Raw genomic sequence first — 15253 nt, 5'->3', positions numbered from 1 at the left:
GCAAAGAGTTTTAAGCATGGAGGTTGTAATTAGAAAGTGGGATGCTTCACTTTATGATTTCAGTGCAACTCTGAGTGAGGATAAGGTTCAGCATGTAGTCCATGGGAGTGGGTGGATGAAGTGGAGCCAAGGTGAGAGTCATTGGAGGAACAGATGTTGGGGGGGGGCAGTGCTAAATGGCTAGAGCATTAGATGGGTCAGTCATGTGGGTGCATCTAAAGTCACCATAATTATACACAGGCAATACGAAGAAGACTATGAGCCTGGAACCCAATTCTCCAATGAATGAGAGGGAGAAATCAGGAGGTTAAGTCTGGCCTAATGATCTACTGTATCCCCTTGAAGCCTTGGAGATTATACTCAACAATGTTTCACTTTAGGCCATGGACTCTGCCAATAGTTTATAGATGAGCTTCTAAAAATCCATCATAAAATTATATACAAAATTCTCTGTGTATACATCTAAAATGCATTTTTTAACATTTTTTATTAATATCTACACATGACATTACAATGATCTTGGCAATTCATACATTTGTATCATTGGGGTATAATTTCTCATTTTTCTAATTGTACAGATTAAAATGCATTTTCTCCACTCTGGAGTAAGGTTCATGACTTTCATCAGATTTTCAAAGAAGAAAGTGACTAAATAAAAGTCGAATTATCATCGCTCTAAATGTTTTATAAAAGCAAGAATTAAATAAAAACAATAGAAACTGCATGTACCCTTCAGAAAGGCACACACCTATCAATGTAACCAAAAGTTTCTCTGACCCTACACCACTACCATCACAGAGAGCTCAAGCTCTAAGTGAGCAACAAGGAGAGAAGGCAATAGCTAGGCCTCATGTTTGGCTGTGCATTAAAAGAACTGGCAGGCTGCAAAGATGGAGAGAAGGATACAGAAATCCACAGGGAAATTTACCACTGAGGCTCAAGAATTACCTAGCTGGTAAAATCTTCAAATGGCAGCTGCTATATACATGCCTGAATATAATTCACTGACTTTAAGCTTGCCCCTTTTCACAATACAGGACATTTCAAAAGAATATAAGAAACCCACCTCTCAGCAATATTTTTTGCAGACTGTAGAAACCGTGCCTGGTCATTTTCTTTGAGGATATGCTCAGCTTGGTTGATGAGGACCGTTGACCGTTCAAGACACTGGCGGCAATTAGCAACCTGCTGTGCCAACTTTCTTAGTTTCATAACCTTAAAGGAATTAGTCAAAGAAAAAAATAAGATAAAGACACAGCACTTAATTAAAAACAATAAAACAACTTGAAGGAGATCTGCTGCAGTGATTCTAAAAATAAGGCTTATTAATACCCCATGATCCCTTTACTAACCATTCACCTTCTCACCCCACCCACTAAAAACTCTCTTACCAACCCCTCCTCCTCCAATCTACAGCTCCCTTACTTATGTTGCACTCAGCCATGTACTCTGTTATCTACCTCCTCTTTATATTAATAATATTAATTTTACTGATTGTAGAAGCAGTCCATGCTCATTATAGAAAAGCTAAAAAGTTGAAAGTATAAAAAAGAAATGCTAACACCTAGAGATCACCATTGTTTACATTTTATTGTCAATATACTTTTGCACATAAATTTCATAAGAAGTACCTCATTTTTCTTTATGAGTATATATATTTCTATGTATATATTTCTCTAAATATTTTTACACATACCTGTGTGTACACAAATCTGTGTTCTTGGAAGCTTCCATTCCTGTTAACTGGAGCTACCCAGCATGGCATAAAGTATTGGCCATCAAACCAGACTCTCATAACTTTTTACATTGTGCCCACAGCATGAGCTTATGATCACTAACACTGACCAGCAGGCCATCAAACCTAAAACCATATAGCTGCACGGAGGCTCACAGCTGATGTTTTGACCATGATTCTTCAGTTCCCAAGTTTTTAAAAATCTGGGAGTTTTTCTGGACTTCTCTCTCTCCTTCATCTTTTATACTTAAATAAATTGGATGATTCCAAACATTTTCTTGTTGGCACTACCTATTCTGTTCTTTCCTTCTGTGTGTGCTGTCTACATTCTTCTTTAGGTCTTCAACAATTCATATGAAGAATCATGTTGTAAGCCTCCTAATGTACTTCCCAGACTTCAGCATCAAAAGATCTGCTCTGCACATTCTGGCCATATCAATCAGTCTTCTAGAATGGCTTCCCAACACCATTCAGTCTAAAACCAAAGTACTCATAGTGACATTCATGGTCTTTCCGTAATTCTAACCAATATTTCTATCATTACTTTTTTTCTTTTTCTTTCTTTGTGTTCACTTACAACAAACAGTAAAGCACTCAGATCCTAAGTATACAACTCAGTGAATGTTTACACATATATACATGCATGAAACCAACAACTAGGCCAAGGTATAATATGTTTCCAGTATCCAGATCTGCTATACTTCTTATTGGATCCATAGCACTAGGCCAAACATTGCTTCTTTGCATTTCTTCCTATAACCTCATTTCTTCTTGCTTTCATGATCTAATTTCAAACTGCAATCATCAGGATTCAACTCTTTCATTTCTAAAGAGTCAACTCTTCCTTGGCTTCACTGAAGTGCTGTGCTTTACCTTTGTCTCTTTGATTTTGACAGCAATCATTTGCTTCCTCTGCTGGATGATCTCTACCAACTCGTCACATTCTTCCATAAGTTTTGCCTCATGCATAGCAGTATTCACCTGCCAAGAAAGTCCAGAGTATTACACAGTGATTGTTGCCTTTGTCCCCTGCTGGCTCTAAAAGATTCGGACTGACAGCTAAACATGCACAACTTCTTCCATACCTCCCTCGATAAGATCCACTCCTAGAAGAAGAGTAGAGATGATGATATTAATGATGCAAGGGCATTGAAGCACCACAGATAGGAAGCTCTCCGGGCCTCTGGTAGGTCATGATGGTTAATGGAAAGCTGGGCAGAAGGACAGATGAGATGGGGCATGTTATTCCCACTGTGCAATTCCCTTTACTCCAGCACCCTGTCCTCCTGATGTTCTTTTGTAAAGAGGGTAAGGAGATTTATGTATGTCAGGAAAAGAGGATCCTTCTCCACAGGCACAATAATATTAAGATAACAATGCAACAATATATTTTTAGCTGTCCTCACCAAAAATGTTTTCAGTTTCCTTGTTCCCTTCTACCTTCTAAATATATGAATGTGCAGATACATTTTCACATTAAATATATGAATGTGTAGATAGAATTGAAAAAGAATACTATTTTTTATTGCCTTTCCATGGGTTGATTTCTTTTTCTACTCATCTCTATCACTATTTATATTATATGGTACAGAGCCACCAGAAGTGGCTAAAATGAGAGCAGGGCATTGGGAGGCTGCCTAAATGTGAAGGGAAAGAAAGGGACCAACAACTAACATTTTTTCAAACATTTAGTGTGCCAAGCACTTTAGAAATAAAAATTTCATATAATTATCCATATGACTCTATGACATAGGAATAAATTTTATTTGCATTTCAGACAGGCAAGCTGGGGCTCTGAGAATTTTAGTGACCTGCTCCAAGTCACATAGTTAGAAAGTGGTAAAACCAGAATTCAAACCAAGTTCTGTCAAGTGAAACCCTTTGGCAGGCTGGGTGGGCAGACGAGGTTCAATTCCATTTCAGCAGCACACAGAGCAGTCACACAGGGAAGCACAATCATTCCAAGAGTCTATTCAAGGATCACTCGAGCAGAGCTCTAGAAGGCTGAGGAATAGACATGGGTTACTTGAGAGCATCAAAACTCAAGGGGCTACCTGTGCTTCATTAGCAAGGCAGGGCTGCATTTCTAATTGCTATCTGTCTTTCTTTTATAAGGTTCCTCTACATACTTCAACCCCAGCAAGATATATTTGCCTGGAACCTGTTACCTCCTCTCCCAGCCTCTAAGGCCCCTACTGGATAATTTCCTGTTTATTATTTAACCAAAATAAAATCTATTAGCCAGTAAGTGACAAACTTATTTTGCTTTATTTCTATGTTCCAGGGAGAATGGCACAATGGGAGCTTCCACTTATTTCAAGTGAACATTCCTACTCTGGCCATTGCACTTTCTTTTTCCTCTGACTACCCTTCCTTTCCCTAAATTGTATCTACCTTTCCAAGGCAGATATCTTAACATCACAAGGAACTCACACTCATCCAAGAATAAGAGATTTATCTAATTCTCCTTGGGTCCTTGCTTAGAGTATCTGGAAACTTAGGCACTGCCCGTTTATAGTTTCTCTTTTTGAGCTGCTACTGGTGTAGTAAAAAATGGTGTGCAACCTCGTTACTTATAATTTAGTTCTTGAACTAATCTTTACACAACACTTATTCTATGCTAGACACTGCTTTACCAGTTTACAAATATCAGCTCTCTCAATTCTGAAAACAATCCTATGAGGCAGGTATCATCACTCCCCTTTGACAGGTAGGGAAACTTGAGCACAGAGAAATTAAGTGATTTGCTCAAGGCTACACAGCTAGTAGTGGTAGAAGTGAGATTTGGATCCAGGGAATCAAACACCAGAGTCTATATTTTTACCTGTTACACATATTGCCTCTCCAGATTAATATAACAACACATCTTTGATTTCTGACAATCATTATGTCTTTTTGTACCATTTATCTTTATCCTGTTATCCCTTTTTCTTTAGTCATTTCAGAGTCCTTGCTGTTCCCCTAGAATGCAATGAACTTTCATGTTCTGTGACTTTGCCTATGATTATCCTTTTCCTTGGAAGGGCATGTCCACATTATTGAACAAACTTCTACTTATCTTTCAAAGTTCTATCCATGGTCATCACTTTTGTAACTTCTTCTCAGCTCCCCATACACAATCAATTGGTCCCCTCTTTATATTTCCATAGCACTTTATATATAATTCAGTAACACCATTTACTATCTTATAGCAATTGTGTTAGTCTGCTTTTCCCACTTAAACATGAATTCTGAAGGCCAGGAACTATGTCTTATTTGACTTTGTGTATCTCCAGCATAATGAATGACACATGGGATATGTTAAGTAAATATCTGTTAGATTGAATTCAATGATGATAAAAAGTTTCTGTTTTTGTTTTTCTGCTTGCTAGGCACATCCATTTGATCACCCAAGTTATCCTAAACTCTCTACACTATATCTAAAGACAAATATCATCTCCTCTCCCGATTTGTCCTTCACTCCTGACTTATTTTTTGTCAATGTTACTATGAGTACTACAGTTTGTCAGGTTCAGTAAAACTTTGACTTCTACTTCTCCCTCATCCCCCACATAAACTCACAACAGTCTTAAAGTCTTTCCATTCTTTTCAATCTTTTTTTTTAAAGAGAGAGGGAGAGAGAGAGAGAGAGAGAGAGAGAGAGAGAGAGAGAGAGAGAGAGAGAGAGAGAGAGAATTTTTTAATATTTATTTTCTAGTTCTCGGCGGACACAACATCTTTCTTTGTATGTGGTGCTGAGGATCGAACCTGGGCCGCACGCATGCCAGGCGAGCGCGCTACCACTTGAGCCACATCCCCAGCCCTCTTTTCAATCTTGCTAAGGCTCCTTTGGTAATAAAGTGATGATCTGAGCCAAGGAGTCAATAAATTGAGGCCTTCATTAATCACCCTTTTGGATTATTATTGCAATAGCCTCCTCAACTAGTCTACCTCCAACATCTTTCTTTACCCAAAAGCCAGGAAAAAAAACACCATCTTCATTGTCAAACTGGTATTAAACATATTTGTGTGCAATGCATTATGCTAAAGTTCTGCCCTCAATAAATTTATAATCTAGATGGGGAAGTTGCTTATACATGTAAAACAAACCAGTCATGGTAGCAGAAGTTAAACACCAAATAAATGATGTAGAGTATAATCACAGAAACTGAAAGGAAAGATCAGACCCTCAGTGGGGAAATGGAGAAAAGATGCATGAATGTCATGGGACTTGGATTGAATCTTAAAGATGGAGTAAGATTTATATTTAAATGTAAGAGTGAGGGTATATTTCAAACCATGCAATAGGGTTTGTGTAAGATAACATATTGCCAAACTTTATTCTTCAGGCAATATGCTATCTTTGAAAAAAATAGTTTTGAATAGAGGGAAGGTAATGTGATGGGAGGATGACCACAGTTGACTTTTGAGAAGAGAAACTGGGATTGATGTGATGGGGGTAATTGCAACCTTACGGGCAAGTTAGGAAGCTATAGTGATGTGAACAGGGCCTAGCCAGGGGGGGATAACAGGAATAGAAAGGAAAGATCAAATAGTCCCTTGCTGAAAAATCTAGACAACAAGCTCCGAGGAAAGGAAAGGCTTTTACGCTACTTTGCTCCTCCCTTGGTACCTGGCCTTAAGCTTTACACACAGTGAATGCTTATGAAACATTTTACTGATTACTTTAACACAGTAGAATATCAAAATGATAATGCCAAGCATTAGAAAACACACTTTCGTATATGTATTTTGTAGATAAAATATAAGTTAAAGGGTGGGAGCTTGTGCAAGAAGGGTCTTTGGACAGCAACATCAAGGGAGATAAAACAACCCAGCATAACTGGTGGAGCGGAAGTTTAGCTGAAGAGGCAAAATCCCAAACTGAAGGTAAAGAGTGGCATTAAAATCTTTCCATGTCAAGAAGCAGCCCAAAAGAGCAGGGTATTTAAGTGTTTTCTGAACAGGAAATACTCCAGGGGAAAAACTGCCTTCATGATGTGAATAAAACAACTTAAATTGCTTGGAAGGCACTTGAAAGCCCAGATGTTTTGTTTGAAAATGCAGTAAGGTATTTCACATGCATATTAACCCCTAATTGGAAATAACTGGGGCTATCTTCTTAAGTGTCCTTGGTTGGTTGTTTTATGGAAGACCCCAGCTCTTTATTTGACCTTTGCTCTTTGTTTGGGGTTAGTGGGTTTGATTAAAGTGCTTTATGTCTATGGAACAATTTATCCTCCTAGAAAATACCATTAGGGTAATTTTTGTCAATCTGCTTATGCAAATCTACCCACCTCAAAAAAAAAATACATCTAAGCAGTTTGTGATGCTTAAGACTAAGAGCCCCAGCCTCAATATTCCAGGATCTAAGCCCTAGAAACACAGGCTTCCCTTGTAAGTCCCCAGGTCCTCATTCTGCTCTGTGCACTTTTACTTTCTTTCCAAAGATGACAATTGTTTTCGATTTGTGTTATTTCTTTCAAACTGCCCATTCTACTCTACTTCTGAAGTTCTTTCTTACCTCCCAGCCCAAAGAATGACTGTATAGTAAGACCTCCAGTCCTCCCAAAATTCCACTCTTCCGTAATGCAAACATACAAGTCCCTTGTTGGAAGAATTTTACTGCTGGTCACTATGAAGAAATAAACTTAACAAACAACCAAAAGCTATTTTGGCAATTGTTTCAATTTTGTATTAAAATGTAAGTGGGAGCTGGCATTGTGGCTCAGTGGTAGCATGCTCACCTAGCAAGCACTAGGCCCTCGGTTCGATCCTCAGCACCACATAAAAACAAATAATAAAGGTATTGTGTCCAGCTACAACTAAAAAAAAAATATTTAAAAAATGTAAATGGACTAGATCTTTGTACCCTTAACTTCTTAAAGAGAACTTATTTGATAATTTTTAAGAGGTCTCTCATATGTTTGTTCTATAGGTCTTTTATTCCTATGATTAAAGTTCATCAGGGGCTGGGGATGTGGCTCAAGCGGTAGCGCGCTCGCCTGGCATGCGTGCGGCCCGGGTTCGATCCTCAGCACCACATACCAACAAAGATGTTGTGTCTGCCGAAAACTAAAAAATAAATATTAAAAAAATTCTCTCTCTCTCTCCTCTCTCACAATCTCTCTTAAAAAAAAAAAAAAAGTTCATCAGCCTTGCTGGGATTGGTGGCTCACACCTATAATCCCTGTAATTTAGAAGGCTGAAGCAGAAGGATCACAAGTTCAAGGTCAGCTTCAGCAATTTAGCAAGGCCTTAAGCAATTTAGAGATACTCTGTCTCAAAACAAAAAGTAAAAAGACTGGGGATGTGGCTCAATGGTTAAGTGCTCCTGAGTTCAATTCCTAGTAAAATAAATAAATAAAGTTTATCAGCTTTCCCTCCATATTTATACCCATGAGAAACTTCCCCATTCACACTCTCCCCTCAGCTCAGTCCTGTCCATCAGTCCTACAGAGTATTGTACAGGAATATAGAAGGCACTGACATTTCCTGTTCAGGTGGAACAGTATATATCAAGTAGTAGATGATTCTATATAACCAGACGCAAATACGATGTGTTTATATGGCAACAGGATCCTTGTTGACTTTTCCATCTTAGTGTCTTCTACTCTACACAGTAAATACCAGACTGGTTTATTTCTTCAAATCTGTTACCCAAATATATATTCCCATTCCACCTAGAAGATTCTGAAATTCTAGCATTAAATATCATTTGGGGAAGTTTTTATTTCAGCAAACATTTGTTGAGTGCTTGTCATTTCCTGAGTGGGAATAAGACTCAACACTTCTGCCTTCAAGGTACTTGCAATGTAGTAGAGAAAATGAGGATACAACTAATTATAATTTAGGAAACAACAAAACAAATAATATAATAGGATACAAATAAAGATGTAGAACTTACAGAAGGGAAAACAATATTTGTCCAGAAAAGGACAACCAAAGAATTCAGGTAGGTTTCCTGTAGCTAAATTGTTCTTGATCAATGTAAATAGCAGCAAAATTCACAATAGCCAAGCTATGGAAAAAATGTAGGTACCCTTCGACAGATGAATGGATAAAGAAAATGTTGTATACATATACAAGGGAGTATTACTCAGCCATAGAGAAGAATGACTTTATGATAATCACTAATAAATGGATGGAACTGGAGGTTATCATGCTTAGTGATAGATGCCAGCCTCCAAAAGTCAAAGGTTGAATGTTTCTCTGATATGCAGAAGATAATCCAAAATAAGGGGGTATAAAAATAGAAGATCAGTGGAGTAGATGAAGGAGATTGAAGGGGAGAGAGGAGGACTGGGATAAGGAAAGAACAGTAGAATGAATCTGACCTAACATTCCTATGTACATATATGAATATACCACAGTGAGTCTCACCATCATGTATGTCCACAAGACACTAATTTTTAAAAAAACTATAATAGCAAAAAGAACAGTAAATGAGAGGGAAGGAGATAGGGGAAGGGAAGAGGGAAAGGAAAGGAGAAGTACTGGGGACTGAATTAGAACAAATTATATTCCATGCTTTTATGATTTTGTCAAAATGTATCCTAAATGTTATGCATAACTAAAGAGAACCAATAGAAACATAAAAAGAAGTGGGATTTAAGGAGACAAGTCCAGCCAGAGAGAATGTTATAAATAATATGAGCAAAATCACAGGCAGAAAAGTAGAGAATTTGCTTGGGTAAAGCAAATCAGCCTGACAGATACAATGGAGGAAATAAGGCTGGAAATGGAGGTTGCAGATCTATTATAAAGAATGTGCTGTCGTTTTGTGTCTCTGAAAATACCTGGATGAAATGTCAGGAATTTAGCACTATAGTAACACTTCAAGTATTGTTGAGAACAAGGTAGAGAGAGAAAGCAGGCACTGTACTCAAAGTGGGAGGGCATGACAAGCTCCCCACTTCCCACAATTGCCCTTAGCCCACTCTCTCAGATTCCATAACATCAGGGAAAAAAAGGCTGAATTGGACTTCATTCAACATGCAGTTGCTTTCTATACAAGGGAAATGAGAAGGAAAAATAGGAGGTAAATTGGACATCTGATAAATTATCAAGAAGTTGTTATGAACAGCTTTGTCATCTTAGTGAGCTGCAAAGACTTCATTACTTTTTTATAAGAAAATGCAGTGTTTATGAAGCAGACAGCAATCACTGTGGCAGCAACGATGCTAATGTGTTAAACCAGATTGCACTTTGAGGAGACACACACATACACACACACACACACACACACACACACACACACACACACCAGCACCTTCAGTGGCACAGTCCTGTTGTATCAGGAAGATTCAAATGAATAAACAGGAGAAACTATTTTCCTTTTTGTTTTTGAAACACCACAGCATTTCAAAGATGGTCCTGCTAGCTTTATATAAAAATAACTAAATGAAGCAGTAATTTCTTTAATGGTTCTATTGGTTTTTATTGATTTTTTAAAAATAAATGACAGCGGAATGCATTACAATTCTTGTTACACATATACAGCACAATTTTTCTTATCTCTGGTTGTATATAAAGTATATTGACACCAATTCGTGTCTTCATATATGTACCTTGGATAATTATGTCTATCACATTGGGTTCTTATCTGTTTCTTTAGATTTAGTTAGAGGTGGCCACCTAAGTACTAATGGATATGTGAAACTATTAATAGGAGTTTTAGTTTCCTCTTCTGGAGTAACTACAGGCTAGGAGGTTATTATTATTTTTTTTTTTTACTGAAGTAAGTTAAGCAATCTATGGTCTCAGTTCCTAAGTTATTATATTTTGGCAGGAAAAGTGGACAGAGATTAAGAGGGTGGAGTTGGAAGTAGGTGAAGACTAGGCTGTTTGAGTTAGAAAAGTAGTATGGATGGGGAGGTGGCAGCTAAGGCATCTCTAACAGTGAAAGAATGCTACTGAATTGGGCTCCAAACCACAGGCTATGGGAGGCCTCTAGGAAGACATTGACTGAGAGGTTTCCTGTCAGCTTGGGGGAAAAAATATATAATAGTGAACCCTTTTCTAGTGCTTGCCACATGCTAGGCACTATTCTAAATGTTTCATATATTTTAACTCATACTTAGTCCTGTGAGGTAGACCCTCTTATTATCATAATCATTCTACAGAAGAAACTGAGAAACATAGAAGTTATGTAACTTGTCCAGGATCATAAAACTAGTAAATATCAGCCAGTATTTATAGTCTGCTTCATGTCTTTGATTTTAACCTCTCTCTCTCTCTCTGTGTGTGTGTGTGTGCACTATGTGTGTGTGTGTGTGTGTGTGTGTGTGTGTGTGTGTGAAAGAGGGGAGAGAGAGAGAAAGAGAGAGAGAGAGAGAGAGAGAATGTTCACAAACATGCTTCTTTTCCCCTTTGAATTTCCTGTCAAGATAATCACATTCCCTAGAGTTAACCACTGCAAGTGTTTTGTGTATTTCCTTCCTTTTGGGAAAAATATACTGTAGAGATACATAAAATGAAACATATTTAGAAAACATAAATAATGCTCACACACATATTCCATGCTTATTTCACCTAGTCTACCTAATAAAAATATTGGAGACAGAGAGCAAGGACACTTTGTTCCACATATATGCTTTAGGAATGGCTTTTGTTTTTTGGCTATTCATTATTGGTTTTGGAGTTCTTCCTCTCCAGGGTTCAGATCACCAAACTTTTATAGTCTTAAGGTTAGTTACTGTATCCCCCATGTCTCTTTTCATATCAGGTAACTGCTTAAAACATGAAATAAAAAGTGGGAATATATAACCTAGGTTTTGCATATAGTAGTTTCCTTACATAGCTATAAATTTTATGTGAAATGAGGGAGAAACCTCTTTCATATGTCTTCAGAACCATGAAAGGAATAGATGTAGAAAAGACTACAAAATCATGCATTATGACCCTTTCAGTTTATATATAGAAATATAAGCCCTAGAGAGGGGTGGGGCCTATTTAACATTACTATTAAGAAGTGACAGTGCCAAGTCCAGTGTTCTTTCCACTCTACTGCTTATTTTGTGAAGCATAGCACTTGCTTATAAACTCCTCTGAAGACATAAAACTTTCCAATTCTTAGCACTATGCATTTACCCTAGAAATATGAACATTTATGTCGATGGGAAAAAAAAAACCTACAGGAATGTTCATAAGAGCTCTGTTTGCATTAGCCAAAAACTGAAAACAACTGAAAAGTTCTTTACTTGGAGAAAGGACAAATAAATTGGGAAACATCTACACAATAGAAAACTATTTGGTAATAAAAGTAAAAAATAAAAACTATTCATACAATTTGAATGAATCTCAGGGGAATTATGATGAGTAACAGAAAATCACAATATTTTACATGCTATATGATTCTATTTACATAACATTCCTGATATGACCAAACTATAAGCATGAAAAACAGATCTGTGGTTGCAAGGGAAGGCAGATATAACAATAAAGAGGTAGCACGAATGAGATTGGGGGGTGATAAACTATGCCATCCTAATTACAGTGGTGATTACCAGAATCTATACATGTGTTAAAATTACACACACACACACACACACACACACACACACACACACACAAACAAACATATACAAACACACACACAAATATACATGCACCTAGAAAGCTAAGTGCATGTAAAAACTGGCAAAAAAATTTAATCGGGCCTGGAGTTTGCTCAATATATTATTGTAACAATGATAGTTTCCTGATTCTCATAATTAGGTGGTCATGTAAGACATTAGTGCTGGGGAAGGTTGGGTAAATGATATATGTGAATTTTTAATTTGTTAAGTAACCTCCATGTGAAATTAAACTACTTCAAGATAAAAATTTGAAAAAAGAAAACACAAACTTTGGGGAAGTCCCACAATCTCTTAGGCAATCCTAGTGACTCAATATTTCTGTAGTTTTCTGAAAATCTAACTCTTATATCCTATTACATCTTCAGGCCCTTGCACATATATGATAAACGACTTGAATCAGAAATTCTCTTTCTCTCTATCTCTGTCTCCATCTCTCTCTCTCTTTCACACACATGTACCTCATTCTATCTTATTTTATACCGCTTATAATCCTTAATAAGAATATTTATTTATTATTTATTTAGCTATTGGGAATTGAACCCAGGGGTGCTTAACCACTGAGCCATATCCCCAGCCATATTTTGTATTTTATTTAAAGACAGGGTCTCACTGAGTTGCTTAGTGCCTTGCTTTTGCTGAAGCTGGCTTTGAACTCATGGTTCTCCTGCCTCAGCCTCTGGAGCTGCTGGGATTACAGGCGTGTGCCACTGAGCCCAGCTAAGAATATACATTTTTTTATAAATTACATGTTTTATTATGCATCTCCTCCCAGTAGAATGTAAACTCCATAAGGCTAAAGATTTCATTGTGTTCATTACTGCAGCCTCCACACATAGAATAATGCCTGGCATACACTAGGTGCTTTATAAATATTTGTGGAATGAATGAATATGTGTGTGTTGGCCATGCAATAAAGATATAAAGAAAAATGTGTAATTTGACCTTCAGTATCCATGGGTTCCATATTTGTAGATTTAACCAAACTCAGATTGAAAATATTTGGAAAAAGATATTGTATCTGCACTGTACATGTACAGGGTTTCTGTCACTACTCCCTAGACAATACAGCGTAACAACTATTTATATAGCATTATATTGTATAAAGTGTACTTTAGAGCTATTTAAAGTATATTGGAGGATGTGGGTAAGTTACATGCAAATACTGCATCATATTATGTAAGGGCATCTGTGGATTTCATATCTGCATGGGATCCTGAAACCAATTCCCCATGGATACTGTGTAATAAATGTGCTGTGTTATGCTTCTTCATTACATGAGATAAATTTCCTTTTTTACACAATTACTCAAAATGATTTTCTTTTATCTCTTCTGTCACTTCAATATTGTTTGCTGAATTATGAAAAAGATGTTACAATAACAACCTAGGTTCTAGAAGGCCATGTGTTCTAAAATATTTCCTTTCCCAATATTAAAAAAAAAAAAATGTTGCTTTTCCTAGGTTATTGGCTGTACTCCAATCATACTTCCAAAGGAAAGATTGTACTTTCATCAGCTAGCCACCAGAGGGTACTGTTTACTTGGTTATCCTTTCTCAGTATACTTTGTGTACCAAGCCATGTGCTGGGTATAAAAAGAAAACTGGATAGGGTATAGTACCCGTATTTACAGTTTAGTCTGATGAAGAGACAAATTGGCACATATAAGTGCTAAGATGAAAGTATGTACAGAGTGCAAAGGAGGAACCCCTGAACTAGATATGGGAGGTTCAGAGAAAAGCATGGTGTATGGGTGATGGCTTTCTGGAAGAGGTGACACTTGAACTGAGTCTTATGCAAAAAGCAGTAGTCAGCCAGAAGAAAAGGGAGAGAGTGTAACTTCTATGAAGATAAGTGCCATGTCCACCATAGTGTTCCCAGTGCCTGTCTCTAGGCAAAAATATGCTTAAATATTTGTGGAATGAATGAACAAAGTATAAGGTACAGATGGTAAAAGAACAGGCTTGTAAGATAGGCAGGGTTCCGCTTGTAATGGGTCTTATAAATTTTTATTTTAAAGGTGATGGGTAACCATTGAAGGGTTTGTGGGAAAGGAGAGATATGAGGGATGTTGCATTTTAGAAAGCTTATTCCCACAACAGTGTGGAAATGGATGCTGAAGGTGACCAAATATGTCAGAAAGAATAGTTAGGAACTCTAGTTTCCAAAGTGAATGAGACATGGTCACGGCCACTGCCTTCAGGAAGCTTATATTCCAATGAAGGAAATAACATGTAATCAGGAAATTCCGATACAGCCAAGTAATAGAGATATGCACAGGCCACACTGCCTGAGTTTATGTAGCTGGCAGGTGGCAGAGCCAGTATCAGAATCCAGGATTCCAAATTCCTAGTCCAGGGCATTTTCAAAGCTACCCTTTTTGCTGCCTTTCATAACCATGAAATTATATAAGCAAAGAAGAGCAAGGCAAGCCAGTGAAAGCTTATGCCTTCTTTAGCCTCAAACAGGACTATAGGGAGAATTTAGTCCCTCTTTATACTCAAGTCTGATACAAGCATTCCTCCCCTAAGGCCTTCACTTCTGGGAGAAGGTATCAGCATCCTGATACTCCTATATACATACAGAGCCATGAATCTCTATCAGAAGGACCACAGAAATTCAAACTAGGGCATTGTCCTGAGAAAGAAGTCACACATTTTAAGGCAGGGGACTTTGGATGACAAAGGGGAAAAAAAACCCTTTGGTTCTACATTCAGAAAGCCAGATGATCACTAGGAGAAACAAAGCACAAGTGGAAGAGTGTAAAGAGCTAATGAATGGCTTGTATTGCCTTGAAGCTGTAGGGCTGGGCTGGGAGGTAGTGAGAAAAGATAGAGAAGTACCAGGAAAGAGCCCCAAGAACAAGAACCTGAGAAATTCTTTATGAAAAGATTAGTGGGAAGGGAAGCCTTAGAATAATCCCCAACTCTATGGTAACAAAGATGTCTTGAAGATATATTTC

General features: G+C 37.5%; 1 protein-coding gene across 6 annotated transcripts in view; it reads right to left on the bottom strand.

The window, feature by feature from the left end:
* MID2 (midline 2) overlaps nucleotides 1-15253 on the bottom strand; it is a 92570-nt gene that overhangs the window by 23091 nt on the left and 54226 nt on the right. For all 6 annotated transcript variants that reach the window (XM_081278387.1, XM_081278384.1, XM_081278383.1 and 3 more), the window contains 2 exons: nucleotides 2609-2716; nucleotides 1067-1215 (listed from right to left, as the gene is read on the bottom strand). In XM_081278387.1, coding sequence (XP_081134513.1) covers nucleotides 1067-1215; nucleotides 2609-2716 — 257 coding nt within the window. The remainder of the gene's footprint in view (nucleotides 1-1066; nucleotides 1216-2608; nucleotides 2717-15253) is intronic.

Source organism: Spermophilus citellus (genome assembly GCF_964194105.1).
Source record: "Spermophilus citellus genome assembly, chromosome: X".
NCBI lineage: Eukaryota > Metazoa > Chordata > Mammalia > Rodentia > Sciuridae > Spermophilus > Spermophilus citellus.
The sequence above is the reverse complement of the archived record's forward strand: the minus strand, read 5'-3'. Positions and strand labels throughout refer to the sequence as shown.